This window comes from Myodes glareolus, chromosome 3 (genome assembly GCF_982192425.1).
Source record: "Myodes glareolus chromosome 3, mMyoGla1.1, whole genome shotgun sequence".
Lineage (NCBI taxonomy): Eukaryota > Metazoa > Chordata > Mammalia > Rodentia > Cricetidae > Myodes > Myodes glareolus.
This window is the reverse complement of record NC_142028.1, coordinates 103009130-103027794: the sequence shown is the minus strand read 5'-3', so window position 1 is coordinate 103027794 and position 18665 is coordinate 103009130. Positions and strand designations below refer to the sequence as shown.

Below are 18665 nucleotides of genomic sequence, written 5' to 3'. Positions count from 1 at the left end.
ATATTTGTGTGTGTGTATATTATATATACATATTATATGCCACATTATAACATGTATATCCTTTATACTTAATAACTCTTAACTGTTAAAATAACTGTTCAAAGATGCATGAATATATATAACTGAAAAATTATATGTACATATATCCCCTTTTCTAAAACAAGAAATTGTAAGTATATAGTATAAAATATTCTTTCCTTCATGTTCTGTTTCTCAATTTCTGGAGAGTAGCTTAAGCAGAGGGTGCTCGTTTGTTTCCTGGCTGTCCAGACCTGAATAATCACACAGAAACTATATTAATTCCAACACTGTTTGGCCAGTGGTTCATGCATATTTTTAGCTAGCTCTTACATCTTAAATTAACCCATTTCTATTAATTTGTGTATCACCACGAGGCTGTGGCCTACTGGTAGGGTTCCGGCATCTTCCTCCTTCATCTGCTATATGGTGTCTCCTTTGCTTCACCTACTCTCTCTGTATGTCTCTGTTCATATTTCCCGCCTGACTTTATTCTGCTAAGTCATTGGCCAAAACAGATTTATTTATCAACCAATAAAAACAATACATACAGAAGGACACCCCACATCAGGTAGCCAATAGCAATGGCAGTAGCCTGTAAGTTTTGGGGGAAGTATGGGATCCCACTAGCCAACTCCAAAAGAGATGCCCATTTCTGACATTGAGCTTTTTATTTCTTAACCTGTGATGTCTAGTAGGGCACTGCCTTGTGTCTGTGTCCCTTCATCCAGTGTATTAGATGGTGACTTCATTTAAACTTTTCTAAAGGTCATTAGTGTTAGTTGCCCCTCAGCTAGTGAATAATCTTATATATGGGTCATTACTAGTTTTTAAAATTCATTGGAAACGTGACAAAGGATATAGAAGAAAGTCTTTAATTACAGTGTACAAATATGGACATTTTGACAATGACAGTATGTTGGCAGTTTTTTCCTTATCTGAGAATGTTTATGCAGTTTAAACTGCTAACCATGGGGAAATATAGCTGATGCAGATCCTGAAGCTAATCAGTTTGCTTTGTGAATGTCAGTGTTGAGTGTGTTTGTGTTCAGGTACATGTTCACGTGTGAGCATGGAAACAGAGGGTAACACCAGATATTGTTTCTCGGGTGATGTCAGTCATTCTTGTTTTGAATTTACATGAGCACATCTTTGTTGCCTAAAATTCATAGTTTATTTTAGGACTGACTCTTGGCATTGTAAGTTTTAAGGCTTTGGGTAAATTGTCTAATAGTATTGTATTAGTTTTCTCTTTACTCTGACCATCCCTGGCGTGCAGTTACTTAAGGGGGGAGAGATTTTGTAGACCACAGGTTGAGCTTGTAGAGTTTTTCATGGTGGAAATGCATGAGGGACCAGCTTGAGGCTGTAGAGTTCATCATGGTGGAAATGTAGGGTGGAATCCTCCACAATTTTTTTTTTTTTTGAGACAGGATCTTTCAAACCAAGGACTTACTAAGAAGACTAACCTAGCTCTCCAGTAAGCTTCAGGGATTTGCTTGTTTCTACCTCCTTTTGGGTTACAAGCATGTGTTACTACACTCAGGTTTTTTTTTTTTTTAACGACCATTTTTCTTTTGTTTTTACTTTTAAACATGGGTTCTGGGGATCAGACTCAGGTCTTCATGCTTAAAGACACGCACTTCACCAGCTGAGCCCTGCTTCACTTTTTATCGTTGTGTTCTGAGGCTGGGCCTTGTGCATTGCCTTTGCTGGTCTGGATCTTCTGGGCCCGGAGATTCCCCCCCACCTCAGCCTTTTCAGTGCTGAGACTACACACCACCAAGCCTGCTTTCCAATTTAATTTTAGACCCTGTTTGATCCTAAACGGTGTTACATAAGAGCTAAATTTTCTTTATTGTCATCAGTAGAGGTAATAACTGTTTGCATGTCAGAAAACAGAATTTTCTTCATTTGCTTTATTTCAAGTAGCAGAGCTATGAGGTTTGCAGCAATTACAAAAACCAAACTTTGTGCTGCTTATGTTTTTTATAAAAAGCAAAATGAGAATGAAATTTAAGAAACTGGCTAATTAAAACCAGGGGCTCCAACCATCCTCCTCGCCCATTGCTGCTTGGGGGAACTTTAGAGGCAGAAAACCGTGTCTGTCTTTGGGATCTGGAAGCAGGAATGACTTTGACCCAAACAGTGGGTTTTCAGTTTGCACTGCTAAAGTCTCTTCTTGCCTCAGGATTTTCTCCTCTCCACAGAGGTTTATGGGACACTAGAGATACTTGGGAGCAGAGAGCCTCAGCAGGACTGATTGTCTTTGATCGAGGAAATTGTTTCTAAAACTTATCTTTTCCTTTCTCCTAACATCACTTAGGGCCTGAGATGAGGGTAGGGCTGGCAGAGGAAATGCCCGCAATGATAGTTTCTGTGGAATAGACTTGTGGAGAAGGTATCACAGCAGTAGAGCAGAGGCAGAGAAGTTCAGAGAACGGAAAAGTGGGGAGCATATCTCCGGCCGATTGCCAACTCTGTGGCCCTTGCAGGTTCAATCTAAAAAATGGCCTTGGAAAATGTGAGGAAGCCCCTGTCACCCGAAACCCAGCCCACAGTGTCCGAGATGCTGGCTCAGAGGCTTTCCATTGTATAGTCTGATTTTGAGAGACTTGCCATCTGCAGTGTCCTGGTTGTCTGAACTTAAGGGAGTGGCTGGGAAAGTGTCTGGCTCTGCTTGAGAGACTGTGCTCTTCAAAGGAATAGTTTGATGTCCCAGAGTGTTCTTGCTTCAAAGCCGGGGCAACAGGAAACAATTGTAAACTAGTTTTTATAGCTTCTGTAAACAAAGAAATGGATTTAAGGCCTCTGAAATGTTCTTTTAATCAGTAAGGAAATTTGAAAAAAAAAATTGCTTCCCTAGGGAGGTTGAAGGAACAAGGGACCATAAAGGACACACAGTAAGGAAATGATTATCACCCGTGAATGCGAGTTTTGAGATGAATGCAAACTGGAATTAAAGTGAATGATACATAGTAGCGTATACTTTTCCTGTCCTTTGAAGAATTGCTTGTTTTGAGTTTAGATTGTGTTTCATTTTGTCTTTATATGAATTTAAGGATTCCCAGAGTGAGGAGTTCCCACTTTTCATTCCTTAGATGTTTTTTTTTCTCTTTTAGCTTCCGGAAAGCTCATGCAGCCTTTGTTACTGTTGCTTAGTAACGGGATTATGAATAAAATCTTACTCTCCTTTGGATCCAGGTATTCAGTTTTCGATACTGAGGTGTCAAGACAGCCTGTAATTTCAGCTCTGCTGCTTCCCATATCCCTGCTTTTTAAAATGTGCCTAGTGGGAAGGAAGGTTATACTCCAGATAAACCAGGCTAGCATTTGATTTGTGTGCCTTTTGTGCTTTCAAACAGGGAAGGGACCTACTGTTAATGCATTTTGCAAGGGTGTATTGAAGATGGGAAATTAAAGTATATTTCCTGAAATTCTGAAAGTCTGCTTTCAAGGAAATATTGAATAAAAGATTAAAAATTTCATTGTGAGTCTAATGTTTAAAAATGATTCTGAGGATTATTTGGAGTTAAGATTGAGGATAATAGAGAAAATTCTCATCATCTCTTTTATTGAAGATTCTCTTCCTTGGGAAACTTAATTGCTTTGTTATCATGCAGGGAACAGCTAACTTGAGGAGACACTCTTCCTGGCTCTCTGAGCTGAAGATTTTTGCACTATTCCGCTTCCTTTTCCTTATTTCATCTGGCTGGGCAGGGGCCAAGGAGGGACATTTGTATGAGGGCTCCTTCAAGTGTTTGCAGGATGCAGCCTTTAATCTATAGCCTTAGGACTTGAGAATGACTTTAGGTGTGTCCTTCTCACCAGGAGGTTCACCTTCCTCTTACCCTGCAGAGACCCAGGTAGCTGACCATGCCTGCTGCCCCATCCATCTTGGGTTTTCAGTCTTCCTGTTAGGCCCCTTAGCTTGTTTGTGGATGTTCCCTCTCCTTCCTCCTCATCTCCTTTCTGTAAAGTTCCAAGAGCTCTTTAAAGCTCATAAACGGAAAAGTGATTCCTCACTTTCCTCACCCAGGACATTCTGCCCGACTTCTCTTTAAAGTTCCTTGATGGGACTGATGCTTTGTTTGTCGTTTTAAGAGACATATTCATGCTAAATGTCTCTCGGCGATTTAAGAAGAGTGCCTACTGAATGCGTTACTTTTGGAGCAGAAAGCTGCACCAGGAGAAATTTGTCTGTTTTCTGGTTACTTAGAAGATAAATGAGAATACAGAACTTTCTTAAGGGAGCTGGCAATAGTCTTACATTATATACATGTATATAAAGAAGCATTTGTTCCATGAGTCATTTAAATATGTTTTCCTCAGAACTGTTTTTATTTCTCCCTTTCTTCCTGTGACTCTATCTCTTTTTGTTCTTATTTTTTCATGGATTTAAACAGTGACTTGGTCTTAGAGTGAATGTTTCTCTTCTATTTGCTGCTGAGTTTCTGAGAATGCTGGAGGCTGAGCAGGAATCCTTTGCCGTGCTCAGAGATCTTTTTTAGTTAAAAAGGTAGTTGGCCAGCTTGGCCAGCTCTGTACCATTTGTAGCCACTTGGGCTTTGTTTTTTGTTGTTGTTGTTGTTGGCTTTTTGTGTTTGTTTGTTTGTTAATCTCTTTTATTCTATCTCTGGTCAAATAAAGGTACTTGTTTGTACTTCCTATTTGATATGTTTTGAAAGCCAGAGCCAAACATCATGTGCATTTTTTCAAAGAAGGCTCTGAACATGTGTGAGCAGTGTTTAGTGTTGTAATCAAATAAACCCAAGCGTAAGAAACCCGGCACCTGGGGTTCATAAGCAGTTGTCATCATTTGTATATGCCTGGTGTAAAGCAATTTGCATGAGTGGTTTGAATTACCATAGTTTGTATGGCTTGGCCTGCTTTTTTCTCGTTTGCTATGCATGGTTTCTGGAATCCTCAACATTGTTATTGAGCCACACTCTCTGTAAGATCTGAGTCTCGGGTCTCAGGCCTAGTGAGCACTGAGGTTTTTTTCGTAATGTCTCTGGTTGCTGACATGTGACTCAGAGCTGAAAGCTCCTTTATTCTCAGAGTTCTTGAGTAACTTTGTGTAACCTGACTTTAAAAATAAAAAAAATATTATTGAAGGACGTTGGCACCAGGTTCCTGAGTGTGTTCGAGCCCTTTGCTCCTTGAATCACAGAATCCACTTGAATCAGCTTGGGCATAAGACTACGTACTCCTTGTCTACTGCTGCTCCCTCTTCCTCCTTTTGCCTCTCCTCCTCTCTCCTCCCCTCCCTTCTCCTTTCCCCTTCCCTTACTTTCTCCCCTCCCTCCCCTCCCCTCCCTTCTCTACTCCTCCTCCCCTCCCTTTCCTTCTTTCTCTTCCTGTCCCTCAATCTTCTTTTCCTGCCTTGAACCCTTGGCCTCAAATTCACTATATAGTTGAAGATGACCCCAATTCTGTGTTTCCACCTCAAGAGTGCTGAGATTAAAGATGGGCACGGCTATGCTGCCCTGGTTATATGATGCTGGGGATTGAAGGCAGGATGAAACCCTGGTGCATGCTAGGTAAGCACTCTGTTAAGTGACCTACAGCCCCAGTCTGGTCTTTCTTCCTTTATTTTTGTAAGGGTGGCTGCTGCCATGACTCAAGAATAGAGATGCACATGGGTGTCAGAGACAAATTAGATTATAGGTCGTGTATGTCGTTCTTGATTCCCACTACGGACTGACATTTCAGTTATTCAGCTCACAGGCTGTTGCCCACTTCTGGCTTGCCATCTCTTACATGTGTAAGGAATAGCCTGGTTAAGTGAGAACTTCAGATTTCTGAGGGCAGGGCCTGAAGTTAGATAACTTGGCTCTGCCAGGACCTGTGTGTATTTGTTTCCTGGGGCTGCCATAATGCCTATAAACTTGATGATTTAAGTCAACAGAAATATGTTTTTTTTTTTTTTATAATTCTGGGTAACAAAGTCAGCGGAGGCGTGGGGGTGGTGGAATCTGTTCTGTCTGTCATCTAGCAGCAGATGAGTTCCATCTCTCGGCTTGTGGTTACGTAACTCCAGTTTTGCCCTGCACGCTCATCTGCACTGTTGCTATGTGTCTTTGTCTTAGGTTTTCCTGTTCTTTCTTTTAATGCTGGTTACTGGGTTTGAGACCCTCCCAAGGTGGACTCTGCTCTTCTTGTGATCTCTAATTAAATTAGTAAAGATGCAAGTCTTATCAGGTTGTTACATAGATAGGCATGCAGGGGATTATGTCTCAGATATCTTTTTAGAGGGTCCAGTTTAAGTCTGTACGAGTAATGTCTTCATTGTACCAGAGTGCAGAATGGTGAGGTGTTAATGCCCCACACAGAAAAGAGACCTTGACGTATTCCAAGAAGCTTTCTGCACAGGGATTGATGACCTGGGTGGCTAGACCTAAGGTCAGTTCTCGAGGTTGATCATTGAAATTCACATGCATGAACCCAGACACATCTTCCTGCACATGCAGCAGTATACACATGAACATAATCGTGTACAAACACTCACACTGTATACACGTGGAGAAACAAGATAGAATAACAACACAGAAAACAAAACCAAAGCAAAGTAGCTCTAATTGAGTACTGCTTGTGTATCCAGCTATTTCTTCATAACGTCACACCTAAGGTTCCTCATTTAATTTTCAGAAAAGCCCTGGGCAAGGGGTGCTTTTTCATGGGCAGTATAGTGTCCTGTTATTCAGAGACACATGATACTCAACTAATGTTAACACGCAGCTACTGTGTCTTTGATTACTTAATAGCTCTAATTTTATCACTATTTCTTAAAATAATGCTATAAGGAGAACTTTTCCGATATTCACTTTGGTTGCTTAAAATTATAACTGTGAAACGGGACAACCGCAGACACACGTGCTTTCATACCAAAGGCTAGGGCTGTAAAGGTAGCTCAGGAGACATTTAAGAGCAGGACCTGAGTTCAGATCTTTTCACACCTCAGGAGCCTGCAGTATCTGTCACTCCAGTCTTGGTGGGCACCTGCACGCCACATGCACACAGCCACACGCACACATTCACACCCACAGAGATTTAAAATGATAAAGGTAAACCTCTAAAGAAATTCCAAAGAAGCATTTTTAAGCGTCCTTTGATGTGCCCAGTTAGATTTTCTTTTATAAAACTTGTAATGGATCATTATGGATAGAATTATGGCTTTAAGTACACTTTAAAACTCCCATTCTATTGTCCCTCTATTTCTAAGGTGGTTCTGGAGTCACTCTTGGAGAGCAGACTGCTAAATAAGTCTAAAAATTCCTATTGGTCAGTGATTTTCCTAGATAACGAATGTGTTCAGCTGGAAGGGGTGGAGAGAACGCAGCATCTTGTGAAAAGTGCCTCTTGTAGCTGCTCTTACGTTACTCTGCGGGAGCCATCGAGCACTGCTAGATCTCCCTTTGGAGGCATTTGCAATGTGGGGGATTTGGCTACATAGTTGATAGCCTTTAACACACATGTTGAGCCTTAATATGCCACCTGAATGTTTATTCTTATTCTGTCTGGAGTCTGAATCAGTGTTGCAAGTCTATAAATTGAGGTTCAATAAATGAACAACACAACGAAAACAACAATAACAAACACTACCTTGCTTTCCTAGAGTTGTCTCATTGCTCGATAATACGTGTATTATATTGATTATCTTCCTCCTGTGTTTATAATTCTTTCATTGTCCACCTGTGCAGTCCTTGAAAGGATGGCTTTCTATGAATACAGCCAGTAATACTATTGTTAATTGAAATCAACCCACTAAATAATAAATTTGAATCCCACATGCATGTGTGGTTGCACCCACCTGTACAAAATGGTGACAACAACCTTGAGAGGGACGCGTAAGCTCCTTTTAAGCACAGCAACAGGAATTTTAAAAGTAGTGTGAGCATTCTACTTCGGATTTGCTTATGTAAGTGGCAATCATATTAATACATTTCTAATTGGTAGAGCAGTAGGGGTGGGCCAAGGCTATAGCTTTTCTATTCTTGGGCACATCTGGACAAATCCCAGGCTTTGTCCTTATTTGATTATCACCTGTTGGGGAGGGGGTGAGGGTTAAGGGGTGGTGGTTGGCCTAGGCCTAGTACTTGCAGGAACTGAGGCCTAGTTCTTATCTGAGTTATTAGGGGTCTGCCTTGATATTTACCTGACCATTTCAACTGCTCTTCAGGGGAGAGGGGGTAGCTACTTCTATAAGAGATGAAAGAAATAGATTTAAGTAGTTTTGAGGTGAAGTGTTTGAATTGGATTAAATATAAAGATGCCTGGAAAGGATATATGCCAAGAATGGCACCCCGTTTTTACATTTGTATTTTCTCTAGACCAATGGTTCCCAATCTGCGGGTTGTGACCTATTGGGGAGGTTGAATGACCCTTTCGCAGGGGTCACCTAAGACTGTTAGAAAACATGATATTTATATTACAGTTCATAACAGTAGCAAAATTACAGTTATGAAGCAGCAACAAAATAATTTTATGGTTGGGGGTCACCACAACATGAGCAATTATATTAAAGGGTTGCAGAGTTAGGAGGGTTGGGAACCACTGGGCTGGAGAGTAGGGACTATTAGAGGACCAGGTGTTAGAAAGAGCATTAGTTCAGATTAGCACACGTTGATTATGGGGTCAATCAGATGCTGAGGAGAGACAGTAGGCAACTGGCGATCCCGCCCCTCTTTTTGATGATGCATTGTGAACACATTCTACTATGAATATACAGGCATAATATCTAATCAGCTCTTTTTTGCCCTGATTAAAGTTTTTTTTTGCTTTGAGTTGTTAATTAGCTGTTCTGTGTACCTGAGACTCACACAGCTTGCTTGTCTAAAAGCTAATTCCAATTCCTGAAATACTCCTCAGAAGGCTACTTTCTCAAGTTTAACATTTAAAATTTTTATTAATTTGTTTTTTTTTTTTTTTTTTTTTTGCTGAAGGACTATTTTATTAGAGGTTGAGAGGAAAAACATCAGGGCAGGTGAACTAAAACCTGTGGTAGGCTCTGAGAGGAGGGAGCTGGAGAGAAAGCCCAGAGTTCCCGGCCACCCAGACCCCAATAATCACACAAAAGCAGTATTAATTACAACACTGTTTGGCCCACAGCTCAGGCGTATTCCTAGCTAGCTCTTACATCTTAAATTAGCCCATTTCTATTATTTTATATTTTACCACAAAGGTCATGTTTTGTTACCTCACATTTTGCTTCTTCGGTGGCTACATGACATCTGCCTGCCTTCTTTCTCTCTGCGTTCAGTTTAGTTTTTTATATTCTGCCCTGCCATAGACCAAAGTAGCTTCTTTATTAACCAATGGTAATAAAACATTCACAGCATACAGAATCCCGCATCATGGAGTTTCAGAGAAAGCATGCTTAGGCTTTGGCCAGTATCCAAGCAAGAGAGACAGAGGGAAAGTTAAGCTTTTCTTAGAAAATCAGGTGGTCTGCATGAATGAGGCTCTGTAAGTGGCTGTCAGCAATGCTTTGTGTTTGTGGCTTAAGACCAGTCCTGAATAAAAGGTACGGTTAAGTTTTTGCTCATAGTGTTTATTTAGGAGATAGCCAGATGTAATCTCTTTGTGTTCAGAGTCCTTCCTCATTGGAGATTATAACTTTGCACACACAGGTAAGCACTTGATATTGAACCTCATCCTCTACCTCTGTCCTCCCATCCCACTTTTTAAAAACAACTAAATCAAGCTGTGCATATGTTTTTTTCCCTAATTCCAAGAAAAGGGTGGACACTTTTAATCTGTGAAAGTAGCAAGTGGTAAAAGTTTTTTTTCTCTGTTATTTAAAGGGAACCTTGGATATTAATGCTTATTATTAGAACTTAAAGGAGAAATGCCAGGGCAGGCAAGCTGTAGATCTTGGTAGCCTCCCTGAGAAAAAGTGATGTTGTTAGTTAGATTGGCAAGGAGATCAGCCACAGGGACTCAGAAAGGCAAGCGGCCTCAGTGGGAACCCCTGATGTTTTGTAGAGACTAGTGGGGATTGACTGGGGTTTTCTGTTCCACCAGGTCCCACAGACGTTTAGCCCCAAAGAAATCACACAGAGGTCTACATTAGTTATAAACTGATTGGCCCATTAGCTCAGGCTTCTTATTAACTAATTCTTAATTTGCCACATGGCTTGGTACGTTATTCGGCCAGGCAGTCACATCTTGCTTCCTTTGAGGCTGGGTCACGACTGCAGACTGCACTTCCCAGAATTCTCATTGCCCCACCTCTACTTCCTGCCTGGTCACCCTGCCTATACTTCCTGCCTGGCTACTGGCCAATCAGCATTTATTTAAAATATAAGTGACAGGGTACAGATCATTGTCCCACAGCAAGGGGTCAGGAATTTATGGAGGTAAAGTACATCATCTCATTAAAGGGATAGTTATTCCGCCTCTCTCTTTAGCATGGCTTATGGTGAACACACCTCTCTCAGGGGTAGTCCCTTGGCTAGATGATTAACCTGCCACCTGGATTAACTCTTAAGGAAGGAGGCAATGGGAAGTCTCTCTCCAGAAGTGGATTCCAGTCTTGGCTGGGAGGTAACAACTTTCCTTATTGGTCCTACTGTAGCACTTTGGCCTCTGAAAAGATAGCCCTGAAATCACTTTTTGAGGATCCGGATTGGGAATTTACAGACATTTCTGGCATTTCTCCTTCCTGCCTGGACAGGGCCGAGGCTTATGGCCTAGGGCATAAATTCAGGCCCCATCCCTAAACTGCTTGTCACATTTCTGTCTTTTGTGCTTGAGGTTACCCCTTTTGAAGAGGAAACCCTAATTGCCCTTTAGGAAATTAGGGCTGCCATCTAATCTGACCTCTTTCTGTTGGGTGAGGTCATTGGGTGTGGTAGTTAGGACACTCCAGTGGTCCTATCCTGGGGACCTTGTAAATGCTCCAGTGGTTACATTGGTCTAGCAGCAAGATGTAGGGAGGGAAAGAAGTCCTTAACTGGTGTGTGGATGGAGAAGTGAAGGAGAAGTAAAGGTGAGAGTTCCTATCCTTACAAAGCCCAGGGAGGGAATCAGGAGAACTGCAGCCAAGGACACATTAAAGTACCTTAGAATCTCTGCTTGGGCTCACAAGGGCCTCCTTCCCACGGGCTCCTCCTCATTTTCCTGTTGGATTTCAGAGGCTGGACTGGAGAAATGAGCCCAGGATCTCCTCTTAGGCACTTCCACAGCTGTTGGAGTGACAGTGTGCTGGGTCCTCAGGGAAGTGTCTGTGATATCTCCAGATGACATAACCAATCTTTACCAGAAATTCTGAGCAGTTCAATCCCTTTCTGGTTGCTATGTATGACTGGAGAAGTTGAGACATCCCATTTTGGGATTCTAGTCTCATTAATAAAAGAATTTAAGAGCAGACCCAAAAGTAAGCTTAAGAACAGTTTTATTGGAGTTTCAAAGAAAAACTCTGGGCCTGGCAAGCTGTAAATCTCGGTATCTACCAGGAGGAGGAGGACAGAGAAGAGAAGGATCCAGGTCAGCCGCATGGTGGTCATGCAGCCCCGTGCTGGAAGCGGAGCTCCAGAGGAGTTAAAAAGCCCAGAGTACCAGAGTGAGCGTGCTTAGACCCTGGACAACATCCAAAAGAAAAGGCAGAAGAAAGCAGAAAAACTGTCTCTTCCTGGGTCAGGACTCAGGTGGGCAGATGCAGTCCAGCTGCATGATGCTCACAGGGACTCCTGAAAAACTTGTTTTCAATTATCTTCTTTTCTAAAAATTTCCCTCCCCCCCCTTTTTTTGTCAGGTGCTGATAAAAAGTAGGAAGCATCAGGACTGGAAAGCCCCACCAATGTTGGGTTGAAGGAGTGATTCTTTCAAGGCCTGGTCCTAATTCTCCCTGGGATGTGGAGGAGCTGGGGATGTATGGATTTTAAGCCAATGCCAGTGAAATTAGAACCCTATTTTTAACATGAACAAAAGTTCCTATGCACATCCCTTCCAAGTGTTTAACATTATTCTAAAGCTTGTTTTTTCCCATCTGATATAGATGGACATCTTTCCTTGCCTCGGTTTACGAATTTGCTTGAATCATTATTAACAAATTGAGACTGTCCTGTAATGCTAGGCTTGCCATAGTTAACTGTTTCCCTACCAGCAAACATGTTTTCTTTCTTTTATTCTTTCTTTTTTTCTGTCTGTCCATCTGTCCGTCTGCCTGCCTGCCTTTTTTTCTTCCTTCCTTCCTTCCTTCCTTCCTTCCTTCCTTCCTTCCTTCCTTCCTTCCTTCCTTCCTTCTTTTTTTCTTTTCTTTGAAGATAGTCAGTACAGTACAGTGTTTTCCTTTGAGTGCATGCAAGGTCTAACAATAGAAAGGTTTCTGGATGCAGACCATATGTGAACAGGGCATCTTCATTTAAATGTTCTACAGATACTATAACATGGCTTTTCACAAAGGCTGAAGTAGTGTTTGCTCAGTGTGAAAGTGTGTATTTTCTCACCCACTCATCTGCACTGGGTGTTATGAATCTTACTCATTGGGATTACATGGCTATATTCTGTTGCTTTCCTTTTTATATATATTAATCCTCTGTCTATCATCTAGGTTATAAATATTTAGTCTCTCACTGTAACTTTGTTTTCCTTAGAATCCTTCTGATAAGTTTCTTCAAACTGATTTTAGTTACATGTTGGTTTCTGTTTATTCTTTTACTGTTTACTATTATTTGAATACTTATAATCACTTCTTAAAAATATGGCTAAGTTCTTTTTTATTCGTATTGATTCCATACTTTTTATTTACCAAATCTTTATTCTGTCTGTTTTTATTAAGTAAGGTATAACTTGTATATTATAAAATCAGTCAGCATTTTAAGATACAGTATTAGCTGGTTTTTAGTATGTTTTCAGGAGCATACAATCATTATGAATGGACCTTTCCTTCTCCTGTGCTTAGGGCAGGAAGCCAGGACCTCAGACTTGCTAGGCAAGTGATTGTCACAGAGGGGATACTCCTCAGTCCTGTCATGCAGGATGAAGCAGAGCGCAGTCTTTATCATCTTTTGTAAATTTGCATATTTGGAAGTGTCAGATCCTAGGGAGGCTCTGAGGAGACTGAGTGACTCTGAGTCACCTGACTGAGGCTAGACAGTCCCATCAGTTCTCCAGCTGATGATAGAGCAGCTTCAGTCTTATGCTGAAGGGGAGAGTGCTGGGTGGGAGGACCCTCTCTCTCCTTTGGCCCAGGTTCCTTACAGGCCAGCCCCTTAATTCTGAATAAAATAAATGGAGGCAGAATTGTAAAGGAGCAGTCTATTTCAAGGTTGTGGGTCTTGAGATTACTCCCTCCTAAGTCAGAGAGATCTGGATATTTAGAGTAGCGATCGAGATTGTCAAAAGAATGACAGCAATCCCTGTGGTCAGAGCAGGTGCGATCTCCATCCTCTAAGGAGGTCTCCAGGAGGTACCGGCAAACCCTCCTAAGACAGTTAGCATGTGTTTACGCTTTTGTCTTGGCTTGTCACAGGTGGGCTGCTCTAAGACTGTGGCCTGTCAACTTGCAGATGTCCATCTCATCAAGAAAAGGGTTGGGTCTCGGTCAGCAGCCATGTAATGCAAATAGCTTTCTTGTGAAGCAACCAGTGAGGAAACATCTCTGAACCTCTGGAGATCATCCTGCACCTCCCACTGCTGTGTAAGGACAAGAATGTCCCCCCCCACACCGTGTTTGTATGCTCCCAGCAGACCCTGTGACTGCCCTGTGGAGTCTCCAGACCTGTCCTCACCTGTTCTGTCACCACCAAAGTGGAGGCTCTCAGCTAAAGCACAGATCCAATCAATTCAACATTTTATTGAAAGGCTTTTGGTGTGGGTCTGTGGTCTTGGCCCTGTTTTTCCCATCCATCCTCAACCCCAAGTGTATATCAAACTGTCCGTGTTAGCATGAAGTATTTCCAGTAGCTTTCTCTTATAAAATATAATATACTATGTATACTATAAATTTTTTATATACTATAAAATTTTCTCTGTTTCATTTTATTGAGTCACAGTGAGATTAATTGGTCATTTTGTTGAATGAGGTAAAGTACCATGAAATTGAAATAATCATTAAGACCGGGTATGTGAGCAAGGCTAATCCTTGACAATCATCCAAGAACATACATAGAAGACATAATCTTGTGTGTGTGTGAGAGAGAGTGTGAGAACAAGCAAGCATGTATGTAAGTGAGCCTGCCTGTTTGTGTGCATATAAAAGCCAGGGGTCAGTGTTGGTATCTCTTACTCAATTGCCCTCTATGTTTTTTTCCCCACCTTATCCTTTTGAGCGGAGAGTCTTTCACTGAACCCACCTCTTCCCTCTACCCCATCCTAAGTCCTGGCATTGCAGACGTGCACTGCCATGCCCACGTTTGTGGGTTCTCGGTCTCCAAACCCAGGTCCTGGACTTGCACAACCAGTACTTTACCTACTGAGCTCAACGAGACAGAATCTTTGCTGGAAGGCTTTCATTTAGTGTGTGGGCCTGTCTACAGTAGATTCATGCAAGAGACACCCCAGCCATGTGCGATCCCTGTCACAAAGTATTCACTAGCACGGGCATAGCAGCAGGCTCTTATGAAAGGGGAAAATGTCTATTAAAATATCGTGGAAATGTCCTCTAGTGGAAGGGAGATGTTGGCAGTCCCGGAAGAATCGACTTAGTAACTGAATTTTGGGAGTGTCAACAGCAGTGCTATGGAGTGGAAATATAACGTGAGCTATACATCTGAGCTTCAAATAGTGCTCAAAATTTTCAGATAGATGCGGGGGCAGAGGTGGCTCAGTGGTTAGGAGCTCTGGCTGTTCTTCCTAGGGCAAGGCTTGATTCCCAGCATCCCATCAGATGACTCACAATTAACTGTAACTCCAACTCCAGGGGATCCAACACCTTTGGCCTCTGCAGGCATGCATACACACAAATAATAAAATAAATTAATTTTTTCCTGGTAACCAGATTAAAAAAGTATAAAGAAACTGATAGTGCTAATTTTAATACTGAAATTTCTGTAACCCCAATATCAAAATCTTATTTTGACTTACAGTCATATTTTATGTTTTTTTCTGATTTTTCTTAAAAAATTATCTTTATGCGTATGATGCTTTGCATGTATGATATCCATGTACCACATGCATAGAGGCTAGAAAAGTCAATGGGTCTCTCGAACTGGAATTCCAGATGCTATGTGGGTGCTGGGAATCAAGCCCGAGTCTTCTGGAAGAGTAGCCAGTGCTCCTAACCGTCTCTCCAGTTCCTCATTCTTTCTAATTGAATTTGTTCCCCCCCCTTCTTTTTATATTTAAGTCTTTAAATCCAGCATATGTTTTATATGCAGCACATCTGGATTTGGACTTACCACATTACCTGTGTGTGTAGTAGCCAAGTGTGGTCATGGCTGTTAACTGCTGTGGTCTATTATATAGTCAAATCCTTTGCCAGATGGAAGATTTTAAACACATCAAGACACACAGTCAGTCACAGTTCATGTAATTGCCCCATATCGTGGGAAACTTACATCTTGTCCTTACCCTAAAGTTAGTGTACATGGTAAGTTCTCTGTTCTGAATGGTAAATGACCAGTGACATGTTAGACACTTAGGAAAAATATTGGCAATCATGATTTTTAAATTTACTTTAAAATTAGTAAATGATTTTATTTCTAAGGTTTTATTCTACTTTGTAAGACATTTTAAAAAGTTCCCTTTTTGATATATTTGTCCTATTTCTTACAGAATAAGGAAAAACTTTAAAGTACATTTCTCTTTTTATTAACTTTCTTTCAATGCCTTTTGTTTTGCTTTAATTGGTGCCCTGGCCCACTCTTTTGCATGGTTGATCCACTTCATATGTCTGGTTATTTTTCATGGTCTGCTGATATTTATAAATGACTTGATCATTTATTCTGGGTAACTGATGTGGTCACTGAGTCGAATTATGTGGGCTAATGTTTGCTTTTTTTTTGCTGATTGATTTCCCCCAAGTGTGTGTAGGGAGGTGATTGATAGCTGGTTTGAGTCTTTGAGCATGTTTTCCGTTTTCATATGTGGGTTCTGACTGTGCTGAAAAGTGCCCACTGTTCAGTGTGGGTGGCAGACTCTCAGTGGCTCCAGAAGGGTGAGTTTGGAGGGAGGTGTGGCTCGTTAGAGCACTTGACTAGTGTGGTGAGGCTCTGATTCCAATATTTAGCATCACAAGAAGGAAAGGCAGCAATAAGCACCTGCTTAGCATATTCTTTTAAGTTTGGGACATTTAGCATATTATTCTATTTCTTTACAGGAATATGCCTGGTTTGATAAAAGCCCTTATGAAATTATTGCAAATCCAAGCACTAAAGGAAGGACAAAGTGGGGAGAAGGACATTCGGGATATATACACGATCAGGTGAGTCTTCTCTACTGTTGTATTTGTTTCATTTTATTTGAACATTACATTTAGTGTGTGCGTGCACATGTATGTGAGTGCATGAGTGTGAGTGTGCATGCATATGAGTCTGCATGTGTGGGGATGTGCATGATTGTATGTGAGTGTGTGTTGTGCGCATGCATGAGTGTGTGTGTGTGTGTGTGTGTGTGTGTGTGTGAGTGTGTGCACTTTTACCAAAGCTGGAGGATAACCTTTGGGAGTCGTTCTCCCCTACCACTGTGAGCCCAAGCATCAAACTTAGGACATTAGACTTGGCATCATTACACTGTTTCGCTGTTCTTTTCTCTCCCTTTCTATTTAAAGGGACTTTTATATCATCAGCTAGATTATGAAAAAGATGTCATTTCTTAAGAATTATGTTTCCATCCAGTCGGATATGCACACAGTCATTGTGGGTCTTCATTTCTCAGGAAGTGACTGTTTCCGAGGCACAAGGAATGAAAGAGTTGAGCACATACTGAGCACCCCCAGTATGGGTTTCAGGGGAGCTTCTTTGGCACAGAGATCTATTACTCAAAATCGAAGTGCCTTTTTTTTTTTTTTGCTTTAGAATATGTAACTGTCACTGTGTCATCTGGCACTTGGTAGGTGGCAGCAGAAGGATCAGCACTTGGGAGCAGAGGAGACCTGTCTCAATGCTAACAACATGCTACTGTTTTCTCCCAAGGCTGTGAAAACTGAAGAGCTCACTGAGCAAGTGTTTTTAAGGCATGGGTGTCGGGAGCAGGGGGTTGGGTAGGGCAGGAAGGCAAGCTTCTTTTCCATGGAAAGTAATAGGAGACAGTTGTGTGCAAGTGCAGTTACCCAGGTCAAGGTCTAGTGAGGAGTCACATTTGCTTTTTCTTTGTCATCTCTAGATTGTGATAGGGTGAGTTGCTATAAAAAGAAAATACAAAGCAGTAAGAACAGAGTGCACTGGGGTGTCATACTCAGCGCGTGCTGGTGACCTCACTGCCTCACCTGCCAGCTCCCAGGAAGCCCTTTCTTAACAGATGGGCTTTCTGCAAGGGACCCAGAGATGTGCGTGATGAGTTCATGTTGTCTCAGGAACAAAATTTTCGTATTTCTAAGAATGAGGGCCAGGGACTCATAAATAGGGAGTTGGTTTAGGGTTGGAGTTGGGATGGATGGCTTCGTGGCCTGTAGTGTTTTGAGGTCCCAGCACCTGTGGTAGAGTTAACCTTGGGCGGGATCTCTGAGGGCATGTCTTGAACAGTGTTACCTGCGAGTTCCGTGTGCTTGTAGTGCTTTCTGCTTGATGATCAGTGACCAGTGTCTGGTCCTGCAACGTTAGTGTTGCCTAGGATCTTTCTCAGTTCTGTGAATGTATTATCTGTGGCTTCTTAAACTTTTATTTTTAAAAAGATTAGATTTGTATTTTATATGTCTTTCTAGGCATGTTTCCCAATGTTTTTAAATATATAACAAAATGTGGCACAATAACTCATTCACTTTTTTTTTTTTAAGGCCCTGACTGGTTTGAAACTCCAGTTGTAGACCACACTGGTCTTGAACTTACAGAAATCCATCTTCTTCTGCCTCCTAAGTGCTGAAATTAAAGACATTCATCAGCACACCCAGCCACACTGAAAATACCGTAGGAAACAGGTTGACAGCGCAAGTTTTACAAATGCTTTTATTTTCTTCTCCCATCACCCTCTGCTCCCTTTCCTCTTTTTCCTTGTTCCGTTTCCCCCTTTTCTTCTTTCTTTTAGCATGATAGCAGTACAAGGTTAGCTTGCAGTTTCTTTTTCATCCGTTACCCTGAGCAGAATTGATCCTGAAGAGTGGCCAAGTAGATCCTAGTATTTCTAGAGAGGCACTTGTAAACCCCATCCTAAATTTCTGGGATAGAAAATGATTTCATGTTATTGTTGTCCCATTATTTACTCATTTTTCTACAGAGAAACTACTAAGGTTTTTAATAATCCTGCATGACAGTTTTATTGGGATATAATTCACAGACCACGTGAGCGATACATTTAAAGTATACAGTTCAGTGGTTTTTGTTCACAGTTATGCAATTATCACCGTAGTCAAATTTAGAACATTTCTTCCTCCCCCAAAGAAATTCCTCACCCCATTAGTAGTCAGTTTATATTTCCCTCCTACCCAGGAGAGCATTTCAAATTTTTGGTTCTCCATATTGCCTGCTCATTAGAACCACCTGGGCATGCTTCAAAAGAAACAAACGTAGCACCATCCAAATACTTCACCAGGCTAGAGTCTCTGCTAG

At 41.5% G+C, this 18665-nt stretch overlaps 1 protein-coding gene across 1 annotated transcript in view; it reads left to right on the top strand.

Annotated features, from left to right (window-relative positions):
* Focad (focadhesin) overlaps positions 1-18665 on the top strand; it is a 297602-nt gene that overhangs the window by 46049 nt on the left and 232888 nt on the right. The window contains exon 5 of the mRNA XM_087904862.1: positions 16283-16387. Within this exon, the coding sequence (XP_087760988.1) occupies positions 16283-16387 (105 nt within the window). The remainder of the gene's footprint in view (positions 1-16282; positions 16388-18665) is intronic.